Source organism: Nelumbo nucifera, chromosome 4 (assembly GCF_055504915.1).
Source record: "Nelumbo nucifera cultivar China Antique chromosome 4, China Antique-T2T, whole genome shotgun sequence".
Lineage (NCBI taxonomy): Eukaryota > Viridiplantae > Streptophyta > Magnoliopsida > Proteales > Nelumbonaceae > Nelumbo > Nelumbo nucifera.
In genome coordinates, this window is record NC_142652.1 from 27638937 (window position 1) to 27666154 (window position 27218).

General features: G+C 36.4%; 1 protein-coding gene across 1 annotated transcript; it reads left to right on the top strand.

Annotated features, from left to right (window-relative positions):
• Positions 1–16138: 16138 nt before the first annotated feature.
• Positions 16139–18040, top strand: LOC104602925 (transcription factor MYB62-like). Its single transcript, XM_010266798.3, has 3 exons — positions 16139–16471; positions 16606–16735; positions 16892–18040. The coding sequence occupies exons 1-3, from the start codon at positions 16324–16326 to the stop codon at positions 17523–17525; spliced, it is 912 nt and encodes a 303-aa protein (XP_010265100.1). The 5' UTR covers positions 16139–16323; the 3' UTR covers positions 17526–18040.
• Positions 18041–27218: the final 9178 nt, after the last annotated feature.

Here is a 27218-nt window from a genome sequence, read left to right on the forward strand (position 1 = left end):
GATCTATTCTTAAGTCCTCTCTAATGTGCTCATTTCTAACTCTATCGTTCTAATCTTGCCAATCAACCATCTCAACATCCTCACCTCATCTGTACTCCAAACTCCAAAAACAGTAGCTTGCCCCATACCTCTGGTCCCAAGTCTGAACAACGAAGGAGGATTTTGCCAAGTTCATAATCTTATCCAATCAAATAGGACTGGTATTCCAGTGTTTAAAGATTCATAAATGCCATCTGACTGAACCATGCATCAAACTAAAGAAATGCCCGTCTCAGCAGTTTGCCTCATTGCAGCCCACTACCAGAAAATGAGGGAGGGAATTCTTTAATTAATCCAAGAGAACCTGGGAAGGAGGTGGTTTGACAAATTGACCAAGACCTATAGGAAAAAGAGCCGGATAGCCCAACCAGCGATTTAAATGAACAAATCAAGCCTACACTAGGTTGGGTACATAGTTCCAGACTGGATGTTACTCAAATCGCGGAGTTAATATTTTTGTACCCAAGTTTACTCAGAGTTAGGCAGACAATTGAGGGTAATACTTGATGGGCTAATCTTGCATCTGCCCACAATCCTTGTGTTTTTATAAGGTGGCTTGACCCAGGGACCATTTAGTGTAAATGTTGGGCCCATTAAAAGCCCATGGTGATGGACTCAGGGGTTCACTGTTTCCTACAGTGAATTCAGCCAGGTCTTATAACAGAGGTTGGGCTAAAACCATGTGCCTGATGTGTAGATCAATGTTTGGGTCTCACGCCATACAAGGATATCCAACTGGGCAGCAGTTTGGAGGATAAGAGAGCACATGGACTTAATGGGGCTAAGCCCAATTCGAACTGGTTTGATATGATTAATTAAAAAGGGGGCGGTTCTGGGATTTAGATCAATAGATAGGATAAGGAGTTATCCCTATCCACTCAGAGAGTCCAGATCCAAATAAAAATTTGGATTAAGAAACTCCTAATAAGATTAGGAGGGCTGATCTTTATCTGTAGATAAGATAAGGGATTATCCTTATCTCTTAAAGAGAGTCCAGATCCAAATACAAGATTTGGATTAGGAAATTTCTAATGGGATTAGGAGAACCTCTCTTTAAGGCTATAAATAGAGGAGAAGGGTGAACCCTAGTTCACCTATCAGATTACAGATTCAAGAGAGAAGACAACTCCAAATGGACTAACGCCATCTTCTGCTCTTGCCTTCTACTGTTGCCGCCACAGCCAGTTCGATCTCCACCTATAGGAGCGATCAAGAAAGGTTCTTGATATCAGTTTTTGGAAGAAAAATTGATCTAAAGTCGTGCTCACTCGCCCTCCATCAAATTCTTGGTGAAGAATTAGGTTCTTGTTGAAGAACCACCCTGTTGATTCTGCTCCACCCTACGCTGTGTCATTTTCAGTGGGAGCAGTCTTTGGTGATCTCCTTGGGCGTGAACACCTTCATTGGGAGTTACTACTACTTTGTATCAGGTATATCCCTCTCCTACCTTTTGGTTTCAAATCTAGTATGTTTTAGGGTTCAAGATTGATCATTGAAAATGTAGTTTTCTAAAATAGGGAATGTGATTCTCACATGGGAGAGAGAGAAATTTTTGAAAATCTGCCCAACCTACCTGCAGGGTTCGGCCATCCATATGATGGATCTCTCATCCCTTCAAGAATGGCTATTGTTGTTACATCATATGGATCCACTTGTGTGACTCGTTGCCATCATGGGCAAATATCATGTTGTCAGTCATTTGGTTCGGTACGACCAGTCGGATTATGTGTTTATAATGTTAAGCAACAAATGGTTAGTGAAGAATTCTTTTGGATATCATGAAGATGTCTACAACCGATGATGCCTAGATCTGATAGTGAGATGGATACAGGAGAGAGGGATTTGAATCTCTATGTCCTGAAATACTCTGTAAGTGTTTTTGAAGTATGTGGTGTAGAATTGGGTACTTACAGTGTCTGACTTTGACATGGTACACTAGGCATGCATAATAGGAAGGTATCCATATGCCATAACTTGCAATTAGGGGTGTTAATGGACCGATTTTAGGTTGGACTTCATCCAAATCAAAATCTATTTGGACGGATTGGATGGACCAATAAGACATATTGAATTTGGACGGACTGGACGGACCAATATGACATATTGGATTGGACCTGGTCTGTCCATAAGGAATTTATATTGGATTGAGCCAATATCTGGTCCATTGATAGAAGATAAGAACATAGGTGTCAATGGACCTATCTAAATTAACAGGAATTTAAACAGATTGGACAGTCTCTGGACCGGCTCAAAATATTCATTGGACTGGATTGGACCAAGTCCATTTGTAATGGACTCACATTGGACTGGATTGGACCAAATCCAGTCCAATTGACACCCCTACTTGCAGTTTTGTTTGTCATGTTTTACTTATTAAAGCTATTAATTTTTCTGAATCGATGCTTTGTCATGCTTGAGGAAATGTGTATTTTGAGTTTTTATGAAAATGCAGGTTAAGCAACCTCCACTGTAATCAATCCTCTGCTGAAATGATTAGGCCAAAAGCATCAAATATTTTGTTTGCAATTTTATTTTCCACCTGCCCAAAATCTTCTTCTAGTTATGGTCCTCTTGGAGTTGACTGTCATGTTTTGTTACAATTATCAGGGACTAATTGAAAGAAAGCCCAAATTTGACACTGATCTCAGGAAGCTTAATGAATCACTGCCTGTTCCTTGATTACCAACTATCATTTCTTCAGATCCTTGTTATGAGTGCCAGTGAGTAATGACTTCATACTGCCAAAGGTTGATTCTGTATCCAATCCATCCCTCCTAGAGTCTTAGGACTCTGGATGGCTAGGACCAACATTGGGTAATGACCTTTTTTTTTTCTAAAGGTTATATTAAATCTAAAGCAATCACAGAACCACAAATCTTTGTTAGCAATTCAGACAAATCAGAACAGAAATAGAAGTAGAGATAGAATCAAACAAGCTAAACCATATTGGTATGAGAAGCAAACTTCAATACCAGAATGACTAGGACAAAAAGTGGGATGAGGCAGTTAGTTTTATCTTGCTCCTTGAGGACAATTTTGTTTGCTCCATTTGATAGTATTATAACTGATTCTACTAAATTTTGCACTACAATTTGACAACCTATATAAGTAATTATTTTGGGAACCTAAATAGCTACCCTCTAAGTAAGGGTGGATTCGAGCTGAGCCGAGCCGAATAGTACCAGGTTCGAGCTCGGCTTGAGACTATTCTACAAGGCTCGAGTTCGAGCTCGAGCTCGGTTCGAGCCAGAACCTTGAGCTTGAGATCGACTCGAGTCAAAAGTTCATAAGCTCGAGCTTGGCTCGACTTGACTCGTTTTATATTTTATAAAAATATTTATTATATATTTTATAAAAATAAAAATTATTTTATATTTAAAAATTAAGAATTATAATAATTAATAATTATAATATTTTTATTATTTATATAATATTATTTTCTATAATTTTAGTATATATATTATATTTGAGTCGACTTGCGAGCCTCACGAGCCGAGCTCTAGTAGGCTTGAGTTCGGCTCGTTTATTAATCGAGCCACTGAATTGGGTTCGAGCTCGACTGAAACCGAGCCGAGTCGAGCTCGAGCAGCTTGTGAAAAACTCGGCTTGTTGCCACCCCTATCTCTAAGCAATTAGTACAATAATCTTCTTTACTATCTTACTTAGGCTGCATTTGGCATTCCATATTTTAAGGATATATCTCTTTTTTGTAGTTAAAATACTTCTATGAACACTGAGTTTTTAACAGCAAAAAGTAGATAAATCCTTAAAATAAGGAATGCCAAATGCAGCCTTTATAATATTCTAATTGTCACCTTCTTAATGGATAACTTTGATTAGCGCACTTACTTTAAAAAATATATATATATCATTAGGCATGTGGACAAAAGGGATCTGTTTGAAAGAAGGAAAAAAAAAAAAAAACTATGCATGAAATTCATATCAGTACCATTTTCTGTCTTTTATATAACTTTCTTAGAACTCAACACCCTTTTCCTTCCATACTCAAACCAAACTATACTTATTTATTAGGATTTAGGACCAGATGAAAGAAGAAACAAAATATTAAGCAGCTAATAAAATTGAAATTAATGAACTATACCAAAGCAGCCAGCTATTATGGGAGGACACACACTAAGAATCAAAAAATGGAAATACATTTTGAAAATCAACTGGCCTCTAACAGACCCCTGACCCCCTAGGCCTCAAGACTTCTCCAAAATTTATTTAAAACTCTTTAGTCAAAAGTCAAAACTTGACTTTTGACCAGACTGAAGACTACTTTGATGAAACCCCTTTATCCTCTTGATCCTCTTAAAACTTTAGGGAAATGACTATGAAATTAGAACCACGTTGTGGATTAATTTTCTTGGCAATTTGACAGTGAAATAACTCAAAAAAATAATAAAAAAGAGAAAATCTATGATGTGAAAAAGATATGGTATGAGAAGAGTTTTGATCAATTAAAACCTATCATGAATTTTAATAAATAATACCTAATTGGCTACCATATTTATGATTCCAGTTGATTGGTTAGAAGTTTTTCAGATATCATATATTTTTCATTTCATAATCGAACCCTAATAAAAAATAGCTTCTTAAACTTTACACGTGTTGTCCGCTTCTAATGTTACAACCATAGGTTATGTATTCTTTCCTTCTTTTTCGTATATCCTTGGTCCTTAACAGCTTGTTCAACTGTGTTTATTATCTGGTTTAGTCCTTACTATTTTTTGTAAAAGTTATATATATGCACTTTCTATATTCTTATCTGGTGTAGGTCTTATATATGGTTAAAATTACTGTGGTTGTAAGATCCTCAAGGGCTCAGCAAAACACAAACTCTAACAGTATCCCACCAGTTGACTAGAACGGGTTGCCCATGACATGATGATAGGTGGTTATTCATGGGAAAAAGGAGCCCATGTTATGCTGTCATGGTTAAATAGTTTGGGTAAGAAAAATCCTCTGTGATTCCTTTTGGGGATCTGATAATACTTACAGATTTTCTTTTTCCTGCTTAATCTTTGATAACATGGTCAAAATATGAATCTTGAAGATGAAACCCAACAACAGTCTCCTGTTCTAAATATGATCATCTTTTGATGTTTGAGATGTGCTTTATAAATGAAAAACGAGTTCATTTTGGGCTAAACAAATGTGGAATAAAGGTTTGAGGTAGATTTGACCAGGATAATAAACTCGCATATAAGTCATCCATTGACGTGTTTGGCTGGAAAGAAATTCTGCAGGAATATCTAAGTACTATTGGGCCTTTAGGGGAATAGGATGTCAAACAAGGAATCCATTAAAGGTGCCCCTTTGGCACGTTTAATGGAATATAGGTTAGGAATATCTAAGTATTATTGCCCTCCTTGGCTCCTTGCAAGTAGTACTCTTCAAGGGACTGGCATTATATTCACTAAGATAACGTTCCTTTCTCCAATTTGTCAGAATTCTGGTCCAATGATAAGATTATTATTCTGGAATGTAGGTTGATGGAAAATTTGATTCTCATGGTAAACACTTTCAGTTTGGACTGTACACATTTGTATTTGCACTCTTTTCAAAGTCCCTGAATTTGAAATTTTGGCCTAGTTTGAAAAGAGTAAATATAAATTTTTAGTCGAGTGCAAAACCTTGTATTTTGTGTGTATTTATATTTGTATTCCTTCCAAACCGAGCCTTTAGAATATGCATGGTTAGAATTCATAACTAGGTTAATAACTTTTCAAATATTTTGAAAATTTGACAATTGAACTTCAATAGCCCAAAATACAGACTTAGAGAAGGAGAGGGAGAACAAAAAAAAAGGCAAGCTGAAAGCGTGGGTTGTACAAATCAATGTTTTAAAAACAAACCTGGAACTGGAACTGGAAGTGCTTTGCCCACTGATTTCTGGATCATTGTTTCAACCATCCAGTTTGAATGAACGGTTCATTCCAAATTTAAAAAATTAAAAATTAAAAATTAAAATAATTAAAATAAAAATGGCCAAAACCATTGTCTGAATCGAATGGATCAATGGTCCAACCGCTTGGATCAATGGATCACTGATCAAATGAACGTTTTTTGGCCAAAAAACAGGTTAGAAGTGAAACAGAACCAATTGACTGAACTGTTTCTGGGCCAAATGGTCCAACAATCCGGTTCAATGATGTTTGAAAACACCGACACAAACTGTCAAGAAAGAAAACCAGAACCAGAAGTACTGGGTAGCATTCGAAATTTCTGATTAGGAATTACTCTTAGAACACCACACAGTCAAATTTTCCATTATATTGGATTCAGAAAGGCCTTCCTTATGCTTATTGCCTTTCCCCTTTCAGCTTCTTTTTATTGAGGGTGCGTTTGGCTGCTTTTGTTTCTAGTGATATTTAACCAATATACTTGACAAAGAAATATCATGGAGAGTTACGTGATCCGCTGGAAATCTATCTGGGTCGACAAGGATAACTTCAATATATGGTTATGGTACTGGGACCAGTTGCCGTCTTTGCAATTTCTAAACAAATAATGCAAAGAATTAAACCCGAAAAGCGTATTGCCGTCTTTCCAATTTCTAAAAGTAACAACTTCGTTTGTTGTTGGCTTTTTGTTCATGAAAGGGCTAAACATGATAGATTGAAAGACCGAAGACCAGACCAAATATTGCTTACTAGGGGGTGAACCTTTCTTTTCTGCTTGCTTTGTGGGGGGAAGAGGCATCCATTAGCGAAGTAAACAGGTCACATTCAAATCAGAACTACCTAGATTTGAACCCAATTCTAATGTTTGAATTCAAATTGATTAGACCATATTAGATTCAGATATTCTATGCATGCCATTAACAAATTAAACTGAAATGTGGTGATAATATTATATTCATTTAATAAAATGAACCAGGAAATTACTTTGATACTATATATTATAAATAAATTATTTTCTTTTCTGATAGCTACTATGAGTAAGGGCTTTTTACAAAAAAAAAAAATTTAATTAAGTTTTGTTGATTGACTAAACTGGATACGTTTAGAAAAATATGATCAAAGCAGTGAGTGGGAAAGAAATACAATTTTTATGGACCACTTTACCCTGCAATAAAGAAAGAAAACACCTCATTTTTCTCACTATTCTCTTCTTTTGTTCTTTCTCAGTTTCTCCAATTTCTTCTGGTTTTAAAAAGATAGAAATAGCGAAATGGAGAAGGTTATGGCCAGACTGTTTGGCCCAGGAACCATTCAGACAACTGATTCTATTTTATCCTAAATCTGGTCTTTGGCCAAAAACCGTTAAATTGGTATACCCGGGCGATCGAACCATCAATCTGTTTGATCCGTTCAATGATTTTAGTCACTTTCTTTATTTTAATTATTTTGTTAAATTTTAATTTTTTATATTGGAATGGACCATCTATTCGAACTGGATCGGTTTTTAAACCTTGGTCTGAGGTCTTGGATGAGGGGTTTGTCCATTTGGTTGTTTAAGAAGAAAGGATATGGCCCACTGTCGACTTACCTAAATAAGGAAAGCCCTCTACTGCAACTTTGCCTCCCAAATAACAAAATCCCAATCAGTTTTATTAAGGCTATGTTTGGTTTGAAGGAAAAGGTAGAGAAAAGAAAGAAAAAGGTAAGGAAACTAATACGTAAAGGTTTTCTTAACTTTCCCTTCCTTTCCCTATTCTTTCCTTCAAACCAAACACAGCCCAATTGACAAAGTTAATTTCACGGTGCAACTGTTTAGAAAATAGAACTGGATTTTTCTACTTTTGGGTTCTCTTTCTTATATATAAAAACCGGCCGGGTTGCTTTAGATAGACATGAATGGAAGAGTATGAAACATTTGGGGAGGTGAAGTTGCATGTGGAAGCCTGCCTTTTCGTGGAGATTTTAAAAGTGTACCATAGCTATCGAAAGATATGGGTCCCTAAAAGACTTGGCTTCGAGTTTCATCTCTAGCATGAAAAACCAGACACCGAGCCGATGTTGGTGTTTGTTAATGGAAAGAAAGAGGAAAAGAATGGGAAGCAGGAAAGCTAGACCGTGAAGGAAACAAAGAGTTTGGTCTGCCATCTATGTGGTTCAAAAGAAGGGTAATTTTGGTCAAAATGTTGAATTTTTTTCGTCTTTTTTGCTATTTTTGCAAATTGTGTCTAAACTGATTTGATTTTACAAATCAACTAAACTTTGTTTGTTTTTTTTGTTTTCTGTAAAAAGCCCTAATGAACAACCGAATTAAAATTAACTCACATGCGACTGGAAATTATGAGCATTTGATCTAAATATGATAATTGAACCGACTTTATTAATTTACATGTTCACATTATATACTGATTATCTTGGTATTCTGTAAGAGACTGATGTCTTTTTCTGAAACAAGGTTTTATTGATGAGGCATTACACCAAAAATATCTGATAAACCACCATTCAGAGATGTTCATTTTCGTTATTTTTTTCCCTCTCATATATAACTCCACCAGTGCTAACTATTAGGCCTCGTTCATTTTTCGGTAAGTTATTTATCTGGGTAAATGCAATTATCTAGGTAATTTTTTTCTAGGAAGTACATTTACCCATGTTCTTTTATTTCTCAGGAAAATAAGGTAATGACCGTTTTGGTCATAAAAATCTATTATTAAAAAGGGCATTTTTGTCCCATTCAAGTGTTAGCAACTTTGCTCCTAGGTGGGAAAGTTATTTACTACTTAGGAGATGGGTAGTAAGTGATACCTAGGAAAATAAACTTTTCCCGGCCCCCACATTAATCTGAAAAAACGAATATGGTATTCTTGGTTAGTGGGAACCAAAATCCCATTGACCAACTTTCCCCCTCTCAAAATTCAAAAAAAAGAACGCCCCCTTAAGGTTTCATTTGGTGCGTTTTTTCACATGGGCTGTCATCTATTTAGAAGCCTGACAGTTTGCATTTTTGTCTTTTCCTGTTTGGTTAGGAGAAAATCTAGCTGTCAAAAGATCGTAGCTCGAAAAGATGCGAGAAACCCATTTGGGGATAAATTCAGGAAGCTCCAATTGAAGCTTTTTGGCATTTTTTGTCTCATCTTCACATGGAAAGACATGCCTCCAATCAAATGGTCTATGGTCTGCCAAGATCTTTATGTAAAAGCCCACTACGTATTTTGGTTGTCAGAATTTTCAGAAGATCTTTTAAAAAAGACTTGTCAAACAACATCTAAATCTTTGTCTTGCATTGCCCATCTCAAGCTAGATAGAAGAGGAATGTGTCAAGTATGCATCCACCAAACATTAAGGCTGTGTTTGGTTTGAAAGAAAAGGTAGAAAAAAAAAAGGAAAGGAAAGGTAAGGATAGGACTGTCAATGGGTCAGGTCTACCCAATAGAACCGAACCAATTATGTCGGTTCTGGTTCAAAATTCTATCCTGTTGGGTAGGTTCTGGTTCTTTATTGTGTGTCCTGAACCGGTTGAATATTCAATAATAAGACAAGTACCTTTTGGTATCTCATAGCTTAGCTTTCATGGCATTCTTGAAATTTGTATTATGGTAATGTCTATAATTGTATTAGTATTTACATCAAACTACAGATTTTAACAGTTTTAAAATATTCTTTGTTTACATGCCATTGAATAAAATGTTCTTTGTTTAAAAAAAACAACAGATTTTAATAGTTTTTAAATTTAATCGGTTCTTATTGGGCCAGACCAGATTGTCCCGATAATTGGTGGGATCGTTACTGGTTCTAATTTGATAGAACCGTACGTTAGGGTTTGATTTGGTTTTGGGTCTATTGATTTAACAATTGATTCCGAACGATTCTAACTTATCTCAAATCAGACCCCGACCGTTAACAGCCTTAGGTATAAGGAAAGTTATACAAGATACGAGGTAGGGGAACCTTTCCCTTCTTTTCTACCTTTTCTTTAAAACCAAACACAATTTAAAATTAGATGAAAGAGCTATTATTTGAGTAGACTTTTATTTATTGTTTTCAAATAAATTAGATAAATGCACCAAATGTTTTCCCCTAAATGCATGTAAAATATTCTTGAATTTTTTGATGGTTTTTATTTGAAACATGCTACAACGATGGACGTGTATTCGGTTATTTATCATTAATATCAATAGATGACTTCCATGCAAGGATTTAAATATCGATACATCTGATACGAGTCATATCTTATTGATATCGGATTAGAGTGATATAGGATACGTTAGAATAGAAACGTATCAAAATGCAATCACTGTTAATAGTGTAATTTGAACCTAGAACACCGCGCATGGCGCTGAAAGCCTTAAACTCTCCGTCAAACAATTTGGCCATGCCATGTGTTGTGACATTTAATGAAATAATACAATTTTTATTAATGTCTATCCAAATAAATAATCAATATTTATGTTTAATAATCCCAATTAAAAATTAAAATAAATAATATTTAAAATTAGTATTTTATAAACAAATAGAATAAATAATCTATCAATTCTATATTTACATCAAAAGGATTACCAAAAAAATATATTTACATCAAAAGATGAATTTAATGTCAAGAAATGTATACAAATAAAATATTAATAGTAGAATAATTACCTTACTACTTAAAATTTATAAATTTGCATATGATATATATCTTATAAATTTTATATATTTTTATAATTATTAATTAATATTTTAATTTACATTAAATGACAACATATAAAATTTGTTTGCAAAATATTCAAGAATATAATATTAAATTGAATTTATCAAATCCACTAATTTACATTTATATGAAAAATTGATTTTTAATTTCAAAAAATTGTACAAATAAAAATTTTAATAATAAAAAATTATGAATTTGCATATGATATATATCTTAGAAATTTTAACCAATTTGATATATTAAGAGTTAAAATTATATTTTTATAAATTATTAAATGATAATTTAATTTGTATTTGAAAATTTAATATTTGGTTAACTTTTTTTGTTAATGTTAAAATGTAAAAAATAATAAAATAGAAAATAATTGATATAATAATTAGGATAAATATAATATGTCCATCTTGGACTCTTAATTAATGTATTGTATGATATTTGTGCATTCTGCTATTAATTATAATACATTTTTATGTACATCATTAAATATATATTTCTTATATATTTATACATTATTTATGGCTGTTTGACCATAAATTTAGTGTTATTAATGTATTTATAAAATTTGCATGTATTTTCCTAGTGTATCCATGTTTTTTATATTTTTCATCCATATCCATGTGTTTCCAAAATGCATCCATATATATATATATATATATATATATATATATATATATATATATATATCCGTATCCAATAAGTTATCCGATACGATACTCGATACCAATACTTTAATCCTTACTTCCATGCGTACGTCTTATACATAAAGAATCTGGGCCCACTATCTAAGAGGCCTTACCTCCAAAAATTCAGAACCCATTTGATGAATCAGACTTTCTACTCAAATTCCTATAATTTGGATTATTTGATCTTGGTGTGTAAGCATTTTTCACCCATTCATCTATGATAGATTCAGGATTCTGATCTTATTTTAATTAAGGGGTGACTGTTTGGTGCAATGGTAAAATTTCAGGTTGAAGGCAAGTGTAGAGTAGCAGTCATTTCACGTGAAGAAATTCTCAAGGTTATGTCCATATCCAGCCCACTCCTCCCAAGAGGCCCATACCCAGGATACACGTAGTGGAGCCAGCATTGATGGCCCATTTTACAGATAAGACGTAGGAGAGTACCCAGTGTTGTTATGATGAGAGTGTCCTAAATCCTGCCCCGCCCTTTCTTTTTTACTTCCAAGTTCATGCATAAAGTCATTTGGATATATATACTGATTCGAAAGATGAAACCATTTGAAGATAAGAAGAGCAAGAAACCACCAACAGGTGGTGGGCCAGTAGCTGATGTCTGACTAATTGTAGCAAAGTATTTGGGATAATTCGGATTAGTAAGTATTAATTGAATGCGATGATTGTATAGCGGGCTGTGGAACCAATCATACACCCCATGGCAGTCATAAGATATATATGGGGCCTACAGTGAGGCGCTGTGTATTTTATGACCAGTGTTGGTTCCACGGTCTATTAAGTAGTTATTGCATTTAATCATGGTTTTGAAAATTAAACCGGAAATTCCTGAGTTAAATGGTCCAATCTCAGGTCGGATGGTTTTGGGATTTAAAACCATGATTCAGGTAATTCTATTTCTACATGGGATCAAATCCACTGCCACCTGGGTTGGGGAATTAAGGGGATGGGAATGGGCTATCCTAGCCCAATAAAACCATAAAAGAAGAGTAAGAAACCCAAGAAAAAGAATAGAATTCTTTTATTGAAAGCTACCATGATTGATACACATATTCTTTGCAATCTATATCAAAGAAAAGTTGATGAGATCTTCTCCAACAATCAATCAAAGCCCAAAACAACCCTAATCAAAAGATTGGAGAAAAAGTAAGAGATGGGATCTTAGGAATAGAATACACCTCAACCTCAAAATTCCAGGTTAAAGGCTAGCTACCTTTAATTTAAATTAGAAACTGCAGCACAGCAATGGCTAATCCAATAAAACAATGACAGCCCATTGATCCCAAAAGCCCAGTTATTGTCTGGGCACTATTGGGTCACACGCTTTTCTTTTTAGTGGGTGTGCACACACAGCAAGGACACGTAAGTGGCTTTGCACAGACTACGCCTGATGTGTGTAGGGACGCCCTGGATTTAGAGTGAGCATAGCGCACACGCATCTAAGCATCTAACTTAACTTTGCCCAGGATTGTGATGGGTTTCGTTGTCGTCTAGTCCCACGAGTCACGGCCCAATCATGGTTATCATTTTCATCATCATCATAAATCATCAATTCTTGCATAAAGTTTCTTCAACCTTTGTAGGTTGTTCACTGCTTAGATGTGGCCGTAAACCTAAAGTTACTGTAGTCTGGTCAAGGACGAATTCAAATGTCTGATTTTGATTCCCATTTCACCTGTATGTAAGGGGCCCTTTTTAGTAACAGCTGAATTGGTTCAGCTTAATTGTTTATTTGTTTTTTTTTTAGGTTTCGTTTGTTTGCAATGCAAATTTAAACTATTTTGCATTTATTTGTCTGTAACTATAATTTTCTCTCTTAGGTAAAGCAAAATTTGTACCTTTTGTCCCATTTGCAACAATTGGTAGTAAAATTTTTACATATAAAAAACTGAAGCAAATTTTGCACTATTTTCCTTCTACCTTAATTCTCTTCAATATCAAATTTATAAAATGGGGACCATATCGATTTGCTCCCCACTTCCTCTCAAACAAGAACCTTTAGCCGGTGTCTATTCTCTTTCTTATAGAGCGGAGAAAATACCATTTAGGAATTGGCAATTTTCACCCTACTAATGGGTACCCCACTCCATCAGTTTTTTTTTTTTTTTTTTGTCTTTTTTACAAAAGCAGATGTTGGGGCAGGAATGGATTTTGCGATTTTGTAGCCTATACTGGTACAAGTAGGTTGTATTATTAGTTTAAACCCGATTCTACAATATGTAGGGGTGAGTATTCAGTTTATTTGATTAAAAATTGAATCGAATAAATCGTATTTTAAAAACCAAAATAAAAAAAATAAAAACCAAACTGAAACCTAATTATAAGAAAATCAAAATTTTTGGTTCGATTTTCAGCTATTTTAGTTCAAACCAAATTTCATTAACATACATAAAATATTGTATACTATAACGTATAATATATATATATATATATATATATATATATATATATATATAGATATAGATATATAGATAGATAGATAGATAGATAGATAGATAGATAGATAGATAGATATAATATTAATATATAAATATATAGCATATTATATATTATATATTAAATATCATATAGTGAATTTCGGTTAATTCCGGTTTTTTGATTAATCAGATTTCTAATTCTGAAAACTGAAATTTCAAAAACCAAATTAACCGAACCGAATTAACTAAAAACTGAGAAAACCGAATAGCAAAATTTTTAGTTTGATACAGGTAGCATATAGTATTTAAATCCTAGTGATTATAATTAAATTACAAATATATATATATATATATATATATACACATTTTAATTGAAAACCCTATTCCTTCCTCACCAATTAACCCTCACTTTTCACTGTCAAATATGTTTCCACGTGCTTCAATCAAATAATTGAAAATTTTGATGTTTGTCCATTTTCTTTTGTTGATTTATTATTTATATAACAGGAAATTTGATGAGGGTTCTAATTCCAACCCGCCCCAACCCACTGCGGGTTTTAGAGAAGACCTACAATTTAGGAAATTTGATGAGGTTTAGGGAGTCGGACAAGATCTACAATTTACAAAACCCTCCTCAAAACAAAAGATACAGTGTGCTGCAAACAAAACAGAGACCTAGTGAATAATCAATGAGAGGAATTTCATCAATTCATGCTATGACAACTACTTTACCTTTAAATATTCACTACATAACCATTCTCTCCCTTATAAGACAACCCAATAAACAATTCAATTCAGCCGATTCAGCAGTTATCTAATGGCCTCTACATGATGAGTTCAGTAACCCATGGTTATCTTCCACCCAATCACAGTATTCCTACATTCCTTCATCATGTTCATGTTGACATCATCTCCAATTATTGTAGGAATGTACCATCACCGTAATCTGTTTTATCTCTTCTTAATCTCCTCCCAGGCCTCAACCTAAATCTATTTAAGTTTATCTTTTATCTTCAAAACCAGATATGGACAAAGGCATCTCCCCCCGTTCCCCTCACTCAGAACTTCTAACCAAAAATGGGCTCCCTCTTTTATCCAATTAAAACATCCCACAAGGCCCCAACCACTTATTATTCCAAGTACAACGACGGAATATGAATATGTCCACTTCCCATTAATAATAATTTTCTTATTTAAATCCTCACCCAAACCCTTACTTCAATCTTCCAAGGAAGCACCCAGACCAGAATGATCACTGTTCTGCTACCCTTCTGTCTAATTTTAGTTAATTAGCTAAATCTAGCTAGAAAACTAGTACAACAAAAGCCAAAACAATCACCATCCACCCGCTTACCTTTCTCATACGTTTTTATTTTCACAGTACGATATAGAAAGGTACAGTACGCTTGGGGTCAAATTTAGCTGCACAGACAAATTTGGTAGACTTTTCTTCTCCATGAGCTCTCGAGTATGGTTGTCTCTTTAGTTATTTGATAATTTGGAGAAGAAGGGTTTACAGGAACTACATAGGGAAACGTATTGGTTTTGCATTGAGCCGAGCGGACATTGATCCTTTGACATCCAAACGAGGAGCATGTCTTAAAATTCCTAATAAAGCTCAATTGCCTAAAGGCCGACTTATTACCCCAGCCCAATAAACGCACGTTTAGGTGCTTTTGCTTTGTTTTATAAATCTTGTCCAGTCAAACACGTTTCACACACCAATGGATCTAGAAACCCAAGAAAGTTATATCAAATTGGTCCATTCACCGTATAAGGACTAGGATTTAGTTTTTAAGGACACCACCCATGACCCACTTTCTTCTTCTTCTTCTTCTGGCCATTTAGAGTTAAGGGTCTAGATTTGATCTTCTGGGCCATAAATGGAAACAGGACAGGACAGAGTAGACTGAGTAATCGACCCTGTGGAGAGCTCCGCATATTATCACCACTATCATCATCTCATCTATCTCTTAATTTTTTGATGCATGGTCCAGGGCTAGCTAGCTAGCTAGCTAGTTATGGTGACTGGTCAAGTGGTTGGGACTTGGGGACCAACTTCTCCTTGATGGAGTCTTAATCTTGAGTCTTGACTGAGCAGATTACCTAGGCGGGAACCATCTAATTGTGGGTTGTACATTGACATGACAACATGCCACGTGTGATGTTAATAATTGATTGTACTGACACGATAATATGACACGTGGAGCATTGGATGATGGCTAGATAGTCACTGACATTAGACAGACTGTCATCATCTAGCTAATTAAGTTACTAAATGCGCATTAGCGGCCAAGCCATTTCTTTAATCAAAGCCCATTTTGATTTGTTTTATATAGGGAACTGAAATCATGTTGTGGAAGATAATAGACGACTCTCGTGCTGGTTTTAAACACTTGGGGGTTGGGGGGTCCTTATCTTGTAGTTTTCCAAGTAAAAGCCTCGACCTTATTGGACTCTATAAAGCTGGGTTGGGCGGAGTTTCACTGCTTTAGCTAGCTGCAATTCTCCCGACCTCTTTGTTTGCTTTTGTCAGCTATCTTCTAGTTTTGTGGGTCTCTCGCTCCACGAGAGTAGCTATGTCTACTCCAAAGAGTTTATACTCGTATGGTGAAGAAGATGTTGAACTAAGAAGAGGACCATGGACTCTTGAAGAAGACACTCTTCTCATCCATTACATTGCTTGTCATGGTGAAGGTCGTTGGAATCTGTTAGCCAAGTCTTCAGGTAACAACCCATATACTCTTAGCCCATTTAATTAATGTAACATACTGATCATTCCTCACATGATAGATCATATCGATCATTGTCTGTTCACCACCATTGATTCTCTTTTAGCTTTGAAAATTTTCTGATTTTAGGATTGAAGAGGACTGGCAAGAGTTGCAGATTGAGATGGTTGAATTATTTGAAACCAGATGTCAAACGAGGAAACCTTACTCCTGAAGAACAGCTCTTGATTCTTGAACTTCATTCGAGATGGGGAAACAGGTGGTTATTCAATCATGCATGGTGAAGTTTTAGAGCTCTGGTTTTCTATTAATTAGACTGTTCTAATTAGATATATATCCAGCACCATGTTTTGATTTCGATTCATCAATATCTCCCCTTGTTATATTGACGATTTTCTAAATTTGGTGAATTTAGATGGTCTAAGATTGCACAACATCTACCAGGAAGAACAGACAATGAGATCAAGAATTACTGGAGAACAAGGGTGCAGAAACAAGCGCGGCATCTCAAGATTGACGCCAATAGCGCCAGGTTTCGTGATGCGATCAGATGCTTTTGGATGCCTAGATTGCTTCAGAAGATAGAAGACTCTTCTTTAGCCATGATAAATCAAAACTCATCATCGAGTCCTATACCACTCAACCTGCAGATCCCTCAGCCATCACCTCTCCCACCACCTCCAGAGGTGTCTCTTAGCGTCAGTGAACCGACTGACAGTATCAATCTTCAAGAGAAGAATTGCACCAGTCCAAGCATATCTTCTTCAGACTCCATGAACATCTCCAAATTCCCTGAATTTTCAGAATACCCAACAACTTCAAGTCTTCTTCTCCATGACTTTGGTAACATTGTCTACAACCCATATGTCGACAACAGCAGCTATGACATGGACGACTTCAACACGTCTGTTATGTCACTACAGGGAGGATATGAGGCCTCTGATTGCCACATGGCTGAAAGTAATTGGGTTGGCAACGACGTGGCCGAAAGCATATGGAGCATAGATGAGTTATGGCAGTTCAGAAAGTTACAAGACAGGGGCATTTAGTGTTTGTCATCATCTGATAATCCATTGTTGATCCAGTCTGTGATATAGATAGGTCTTCTGTAGCAAGTTCAGGTTTATTGGTGGGAAAGGAATTTTTCTAGTTCTGTTCCAAAGCTGATTAAAGTTGGGAACTGTTTGATGTATTTATCTCTTCATTATCGTTTTCTTTATTTTTTTTATTTTTTGGCTTCACTAATTTCAAGTAGTGGGGGGGTGAAGAAGGCGCCGGCGATGACATTATTTGCCTCTTGACTAAAAGACTCAACCCCAACTATGAGCATCAATATTATATATATGTGCCTGTGTGGTCAATTCATCTATCATATACACAGACACAGGAGAGAGAGAGATCGGAGATGGACTAAGTGAGTTTTAATTGAATCTTTGATATATATTCTTTAATATTTGTTTCCCCTTTGGAAGAATGCTATTGACATTCAAAACCACGAGAGCTAAATTCCTAGCAACCAAGCCTATTGAACCACTTCAAGGAAGCAATCTCTTCTTTCCTTTTTCTTTTCTTTGTTTTCTAATTGACTAATTAGCTTTCCTCACATCATGATTTTGATTTTAGACTTCCTCTTTAGGGAAAGGAGCCCACCTATAAAATGTAGTGAGCCTTTAGACGTATAATTAATTGCATATATCTGATAAAATTGGAGGTTTGTGGATGCTTTCAAAGTTCAGACTAATATTTCTATTCTCGACGCAAAATCAACAGTGAAATGTTAATCATATTGGTGTGACTTAGGAGCGTATGGGCATTGTGGTGTTATTAGTCATATCAGCGTATGCCTAAATACTTCGATTCCCACCCGATCGGAGAACATTACAGTTAAATTTGAAAATTAGAGTTTAGGATTTAAGGTTTGATGTAAAAACTAAAATAATATTATTATTTGCAACAACGCACTGATTTGGCCCATTGGAAAATGTAAAAGCAAACCCACTTTTCCGAATTGTCATGTTCTCTGATTGGAATACAACTTTTTTTAATAAAAACACAAAAGAATTTAATTAAGCTTTAACACAAAAGAATACAACTTTTTTTAATAAAAACACAAAAGAATTTAATTAAGCTTTAACACAATTCCAAACAAGAGCTATGTCAGTTATTTCAAGATTTCTTTTTTAAATGCCCGAAGGCTGATCCAATTAATAATTACTCAGTTACATCAGATTTCAAAGAAAGAATCAAGAAAGTGGGTGCCACAGACCAAGTGTGCGCTGAAACACAAGATAATGCATGTTTAGCGAGTTTATGGGCAATTGATTACAAATCCGTGGAGCAAAAGTAACTAAATAGTCTTGAAGGTGGGATAGGAATCTCTTGCAATCCATAAGTAGAGTGTAGATACTCCATGGAGGTGTAAAGGTATCCTTCAACGAGAGATTAATCAAGAGTTGTGCATCACCTTCAATTACAGCAGAAGAAATACTAAGAGAAGAAGCAAACCGGAAGCTTTCCAAAAGAGCTAAGGCTTCACTGAAGAGTGCAGGCTGAGGTGCTATCGGAATAACACGTGCAAAAAGAAATGATCCGTTATCATCTCGAATAATAATACCAATGCTAGATTTATTAGTAGCAGTGGCATCATCGAAATTGATTTTGACACTACCTCTTGGTGGTGGAAGCCAATGGATTGCTGTAGTTGGGGCCAAAGAAACATTCTCATTAGGTACCACTAAAGAGTGATGAATAACATCAGAATGCAACTGCCAATCCACTCGAGCCTCTTCTATAATGAATTCTGGGTATTGGTGTTGATGATTGAATATGAGGGTATTCCGAGCAAGCCAAATGTGCCAAAGGATATTGAAGTATTGACCACAAATCAAACCATAAGATTGACCGTTACTCAAATCAAGATAAATCCATTCTGATAAGCTTCTTGATGGGTATGAATCAGGCCTAAAGCTCATAGAGGAACCAAACCAAACCAATCTAGAAAATTGGCAATGCAGAAATAAGTGGTCCATTGTCTCTGTAGCTAACTCACAAAAAGGACATATGTCGCTACAGAAATGAAGAATTTTGTGGAGTTTACTTCTAGTGGGCAGAGCAGTTTGGAGCAACCTCCAAGTGAAGAGGAGTATTTTAGGACTGACATTCTTGAGGCTCCAGAATTGACGCCAAGTAATGTTAGAAGACAGAAATTGCTGTCTTGAAGAAGTGGGAAGCATAGAGGTTAGAAGTTTGTAACCTGATGCTGTAGTATAGCATCCATGAGGTGTCAGCTTCCAAACTAGTTTGTCTGGCATTGTGTCAGTCTGTAAAGAAAGTCGAATGGAGACAATAGATTGAGTAGTAAGTGAATCATAAGAGACTGATTATTGCACCAAGTCGTAGAGGAGTGCTCAATAAACTCTGCAACTTTGATATTGTGGCTTGGTGTGGGAGCCATGGTAGAGGGAAGAACCCCATTTGGTAGCCAAGGGTTGTGCAATGCATCAATAGTCCACCCATCCCCAATAAACCAATGGCAACCTTGGCGCAAGAAATCTCTTAGCTTTAAAATGCCTCGCCAAATGTATGATCTGGAGGGTAATAGTGGTACAAACCAGAATTTTTTAGTCCTGATATATTTTGCCCTTAACTCCTTCACCCAAAGTACTGATGGGTTGGAAAGAAAACGCCAACCAAGTTTGAGAATCAGGGCTTCATTAAGAGCTGATGCATCACGGAGTCTAAGTCGTCCCTCATCTTTTGATCTCAAGAATGTATCCCAAGAATGCATATGAAGACTATGCTTATCTGAATCAGTCCACCAAAAATTTCTACAAATATTATTAAGATCAGTACAAATAGCTTTAGGTAAGGGATAAGATTGCTTGATGTACTGAGGTATAGCTTGTAGAGTGGATTTGATTAAAGTAGTGCGACCCACATGGCTCAAAGTGTGTTTCTTCCAAGAACTAAGTTTGGACTTCAATCTATCAACCAAATAATTCCATTCAGTAGTTTTTGATCTACCCAAGAATAGTGGGCCTCCAAGATATTTCTCTGTATGATTCATAATATTCACAGCAAAACGATTGGCCAATTGAATTCGCATTCGTCGATGAGTATTAGGACTAAAAAAATTGCTGATTTTGAAAAATTAACTTCTTGACCAGACCATTTGCAAAAGTCATTTAAAAGATGAAGAATAGTCGTAATTTCACGACCGAACAATAACAGATGATCAACAAATAAAAGGTGAGATAGACGAACTCGAGAATTTCCAAAGCGGAAACCGTGCAGTGTGCCCTGTTGGATGTTTTGCTCAATTAATCTAGAAAGGACCTCCGTACACAGTATGAATAAATATGGGGAGAGTGGGCAACCCTGTCGTAAACCCCGAGAAGGCCTAAAAGAGAAGTTGATTGTCCATTGACTAACACTGAGATCTGACTGGTGGAAATACAGCAATAGATAAGATCACAAAAAGTAGAGGAAAAACCTAGATGATGAAGGACTGATATTAAGAAAGGCCATTCAATTCTGTGGTAAGCCTTGGAAAGATCTAATTTCAACAAAAATGAGCCATATCGTCCCCTTTGTTTTTGCATGGAGTGAAGCACTTCCTGAGTGATGATCGAGTTAGTTATCTGTAATATTGTGACCCGGTGTGAAAGCACTCTGACATGGGGATATTAATTTAGGGAGACTAGTTTGCAGCCTTCGAGTGGTTAATTTTGCTATTAATTTATATAACACATTGCATAATTCAATGGGCCGGAAATCTTTAGCAGTTTCTACATTGTCCACCTTTGGTATCGGACATAAGTTAGGGATATTGAAAAATGTGTTGTACCCAAGCTGTAACTTCTGCTCTGAATAACAACCAACCCTGTTGTAAAAATACAGCATGCATACCATCCGGACCCGGGGCTTTCCATGGCCCATACTAAATAGAACATCATGGACCTCAGTTTCCTCAGGGATGGTGTTTGTGAAATCAGAGATAGTGTAAGCCATTTGAGGCAAATGAAAATTACAGAGATCAGGTGTAGATGACTGAAATGAATCTTGATAGTAAGAGCTTAGTAATGATGAGATTTCACCTGCACGGGTTGTCCAAGAACCATTTGGTTTTCGCAGACAAGCAATGTGATTTCTTCGATGGCGGTTGCTAGCTGCAATATGGAAAAATCGAGTACAACGATCACCTTGGGTGGACCATTCAATTTGTGCTCGTTGTTTCCAGTAAAGTTCTTCACGAGAAAGCCATTGTTCAAGTTCAGTTCGTAGCTGTTTTTCTCGAGCTATCAGTGCAGCATCTGGGTGAGAAGATTGAACAATTAGCAGCTGTTTTTCCAAGTCAGCAATGATTGTCTTAAAATTACCATGAAGGGATTGGCCCCATTTGCAGAATTCAGTGAATGTACAATGCAATTTGGATAGCAAATTGCCATGGGAATTGTGCCAAGCATTTGAGAGTACAACATAAAGTTATTTCAAGATTCACCAACCCAACCCATTACCCATTTCATATTTAGACTCCTACAATCCAAAACTGCCAATACCGCGCCTGTGTTGAGACTTGAGACGATATGGAACAAAATATTGGATACCCGATTGATCAAGATGAAAATGTTGAGAATGGGGGTAGGTCACATCCCACATTTGGAAATTAACTGGGGAATTCGTGGCCTCTCTCATACATCGATCACAGTTGAATTTATGTGCTTGTAAAAAATTCCTGGTGGTCGGTGCGTGTGCATGACATGAGTTTCTTCACTGAGAGCTGTCAGTACTGAAGCTCTACACACATAATAATTAATCTTGGTCAAAAGCTCCATTTGATTAATGGAAATCTAACGTCGTTTGTTCAGTTTTGTCACAATCAACAGGGAATCTAGTTGATCTACTTTTAATTGCCTGGTAGATAGAAATCATGGTCATTTGAGGCCGGCCGAAGATGAGGAAACCACTAATTAGGGAATCTAGAATTCCAAAGTGGAAATTAAAGCACAAGAAGTTGGAAAAGATTACAAGGAACTGTGACCTAAAACAACAAACAAGCTTAACTGTAACTAAACTTGCGGAGAAGTTGACTGGTAATTAATCCATAAGATAAATCACCCCCTATCCACCGTAGAAGGGCCACAACTGTAGAGGTAGCTAGTTATGGAAAGAATCTAAACTGTTTGGCTTGCTTATTCAAATCAAATTACTTCTGTGTTTTTGTCTATCACCTTCCGAGGCTGTGCTCTCTTTCCATGCGTTTATTGACCGCAAGAGCTCCCTTTACATACTATCTTCATTTGGGGAATTGACTGACCATCTAATTAATTAACTACTTGTCTGCATGCTTCAAATCTTTCTGGGTGTTTTTAACCCGAACATCAATCCACTTTGTTAACCCCACCAGAATATCAATCCAAATTGAGCCATTGCCCTGATATACCCATTTGGGTTGGTTTTCCCATCTGATCAGAGCATGAAATGGAGTGGCTTGACCTCATCGGTTTTGCTCTGATATTTGGATAATCACAGAGGATCCAACCCGATCCGGTGTGATGTCTCTCTACCCAAATTTGGACTCAAATATGATTAATTATACCCCGCTCTCTAGATCCTATTATCGTTATTTAAAGCTCTAGATGGACATTGTATATTACTAATGGATTAGACAAAAAAAGAAAAAAAAAATGCTAAAATATTATTTGTTAATAAAAATAAAGTATAAAAGAAACGACTCTTGATCTTACAAGTCGATAAGATGCATTAGTAAAATTATAGGGGAATGATGAGGGCACCTCCCGCTACTTTTGACATACTTTGTGAAAAGACTAAAATTAAAATTATAGTAGATGAGATGTTTGTGTCTTTCCAAAGAAGCACCTTTAATTATTAGTTTCAAGCCTATTCACTAGAGATATAATAGAGATGTGCCCTAACCTAACCATCACTCTTAAGAAATTCGAACCTATTAACCTAGCCACAATTCACAAACCCTTTATTAGAATTGATCACAAACACTATTAATTACTAGAATTGCAATATTCAAACCTGGTAATACCATTTTAGTGATGAAATTGAACTGGGAAGGACTATGGAGTGGAGCCATGTTTGTTTGATCAACTAATAATAAAGGAAAGGATTTCTGTTTTTATCAGGAGCTGAGCTGCTTAATTAATCAAATCAGATAATGACCATATATATATACATTCTAAAATGTTTCGGTTATTTGTATATTTTATCAATATCTAAGGTTGGGCTGCTTGGGCATGCAACTGGATGAAAAGTTGTCACGTCAAGTGGCCATGTCCTTGAAAAATTTTTGGTAACGCCATGTGACTCCATGACGAGGTGAGGAGTGAGGACTAACGGCAAAGGCATTCATCGATGAGAGCTCAAAAGTTGAAACTCTCCCCCTTTCCCTTTCAGTCGAATCGAAATCGATCTTTCAATGTCACATAGACCCGTGAAGGGACAGAACTCTCGCGCAATGGAGATGAAGCTGTGCTTAAGTGCTTTTCCTCCAAAAGAGTCCTCGGCCTCTCTTATTGGTCAATTTAAAGCCATCAAATTCAAAGCCACCCCGGAGTCCCCACGTTGCATGAAAAAACCTGCCTTTTCTCTTTGTGGAGGGGTCCCTACACCCTACACCCTACTCCCTACTCCCTACTCCCTACTCCCTACTCCCTTCTCTTCATTCAACCTCTTCATTCACTCCCTTGTTCAGCCCTCGTAGTTGCCTCCTTTCTGATCCCCATTTTTTGCTTAAACAGTCATTTTTTCGGCTCCTGACTTTTGTTCCCATCTTCAGAATTGAATGATACGCTAAAGTAAGCAATTTGCTTTATCGATCTGAATAGTACAAAAAACGCCCATGGGTGGGTGATGGAGATAATCATTTATATATGGAAAATCACATTAGAAAACAAGACCACAGCTTGTTTGAATTTTAGCTGAATGAATAAAACAAACTGAACGTTTATGATGATCATTTGATCGACCAAGGTATGTTTTCTTTTTTTTTTCACCAATAAAACACCCGGCGGGGCCCAATGCATTGATGGAAGTTGTTGAACTGGCCAGACTTTCTTATAATAATTGATTTTAGTTCTTATAGCTTAGTCAAATCCCATGCCACTAGTCACTACCAACTAAATAACTTATTCATTAAAAGACAGAAATAAATCATTCAGTTCAGCCAATTAAGCTACTATAGGAATTTTGGAAGCGTTTATTATATTCTATATTTTGGGTATAAACTCTTTTAGCTTATGGAAGTAAAATGTGAACTTAAATTCCTTTAGAGCAATGCTAAACGGGTTTTTATGAATATACACCTCTTTAATTTGTTGGAATAATCAAGTGAATTTGAATCTTGTCCTGCCCTTTTGTGATTTAAGAGCTCTGAGGCCAAGCACCCGAATAACTTAAAAAGAAATGTCAAATTTAAGCATTTTATTTTATTTTTAATTAATTTCAATGTTCTTCTACTTTGAATGTTCAAGGATTGTTAATTCATGATAATAGACAAACGACATTATGTTCTATGACTTTTTCACCATTCACACCAGACCTAGACCTTGAAAATTAAAACAACTAGGGAAATTTGCTAACATGTGGAGGGCTGGAATGGCATATTTAGACCATCCATTTAATAAGAAAGTTATGGGATTAGCCATGCATGTCTCAAGAGACTCTGTTCACATCATTCCTATTGTTTACACTAAGAAATTCCACTTCTCTCAAAGGGATAATATATAGCTTTTAATTACTTTAAAATATTGAAAAATTATTATTTATGAATTTGGCTGGAATTTGACACACATCAAAATTAAGATGGTGACATGACAGGGAGAAACACACAACTTGGAGTTATTAAAATGGTATATATACAAATAGTCAATAGGACCCCCCAAGTAGTCCAAGTTCTCTTTATCTTTTAAATAAAATCTTTAGTCCTCTTGTCTCTTATCTAAAGAGGAAGTATATCCAAATAGTACACAAAGGATACTTCATCATAACGCTCAAATAATGGGTGTGTGTTAGTTAACTGGATATATTGCTAACAACCAGAGAAGTCAGGTCCAAGTAAAAAGAGGATCTTGGCTCTAACAAACCCCATTATTTTCCCTTTTAGCTCCACTTAGGGGCTTGACAAGGCACCCAAGTTCAACTCACCAGCTGCCCAGGAGGCAAGCGTGCCACAGCGCTCAGTAGGGGGCTCACTGTCACTGTAGGGCCAACAATTAACCATTAAAGTGGGAAATTGTTAAGGTCGGCCACTCGGCCCTACAATCTGCCTACCTGAGCCAGAGATGCATATGACACCACCCTCCCACTTCGGAGTCAGTGCCTTTAGACCAAGTTGTCACTAGTAAGAACAACAACAAAATGTTCAAATCTTTTTTTTTCCCTTCCAAATTAATATTACTGGTTCTTATTTTATGAATTCTGATATCGGTAACTTCTATTAATTAATATTCTATAAAAGAATCGTGGGAGCTTAAACAGAACGCATGGAATTGAAAAGACAATTTCTCTTCGGAGTTCTGAAATCTGAACAAAAAAATGCAGAATTGAAGGCACAAGATTCACTAGTTTAATTTCTCACAGCTGATGTTAGGGTTTCACTCCTTTTTTTCCATCTTTGAAGCTTCATCTTTAAGATAAAATCAACTTAAAAACAATCTATCTAAACCATTAATTTATGCACTTGTTTTAAATCCAAATTCTAATACATCAGAGAGAATCCCACTTTAAATTATAAAAGTTAGAAAATAGGTTACACACCTAGCTATAGCCTATAAGGAGGGATATGGATCACCTGGCCTACACCTGACCTGACGGCCAGATATATAGGCAGATACATCAAACCCTTGACCACTTGCCTGTTCCCAACCAATAAAGAAGGAAAGCGATCGATGGAGGGGACATAAAACTTACCCCAGGTACCCCTTGAATTCTTTTTACATTTCAAAGCAATGGAAAGCACTTAAATCACATCAGACTGGTCTGAAGTTGGGGAGTTCCAACTGCATCTTCACCAATAATTGTTCACAGCGTTTGGTAGCCAACGCCTCTATTTTGCCATACCCAGAAAGTATGTAAATATTCATTATCTCTTTATCGTCATAACCCACCCTTGCTAATTAGCCCGTCAACCCTGCTGCGATGGTGTCACAGGGGTAGATCTGTAGTGAGAAAAATCCGTGTGGCGTCTAAGCTAAGGTAGGCTAGGATAAGCCTTTATGTGTGTTTTAAGGCTAGGAGTTGCCTGATTAAACGGTTCCACCAAGTTTAATAGTACTAGATTATGACCTAAGTTCGCATGGCCAGGACACTCTACTGGCTCTGGCCGGTCCATGGGAGGTGCCTCTTACGTGCTAAAGGGGGACGACCATGATGAGAGGCGACTGGGTGCCGACGAAAGGGGCTCCTATATGCCAATGATGCTAGGCACCTGTTGTGCCAATGATGATAGGCAACCGTTGGGCCAAAACACACCCGTACGCTATGGCCAACGGGATAGCTCATTCAGTTTAGGCAAGGGGCCGGCATGATGAAGGGTCATGCTTAGGCCAAGCCCACATGTCAAGCCTTCCTTGAATGTCAGTGGCGTAGTGCTGGTCCATGCACTGTCCCCATGAGCATATGTATGCCCATGAGGAACCCTGGTAACCATGCTAGCCACTAACCAGAGCCGTCCCGCAAGGGAAATTGGTCTAAGAGTGCCAAGGTTAGGCATT

What these genes read in the sequence shown, in the direction of transcription:
- LOC104602925 (XM_010266798.3), top strand. Translation starts at nt 16,324, where the DNA reads ATGTCTACTCCAAAGAGTTTATACTCGTATGGTGAAGAAGATGTTGAA. An exon ending in TCTGTTAGCCAAGTCTTCAG is followed by an intron (nt 16,472 to 16,605) that starts GTAACAACCCAT and finishes TTCTGATTTTAG; the next exon opens with GATTGAAGAGGACTGGCAAG. An exon ending in CATTCGAGATGGGGAAACAG is followed by an intron (nt 16,736 to 16,891) that starts GTGGTTATTCAA and finishes TGGTGAATTTAG; the next exon opens with ATGGTCTAAGATTGCACAAC.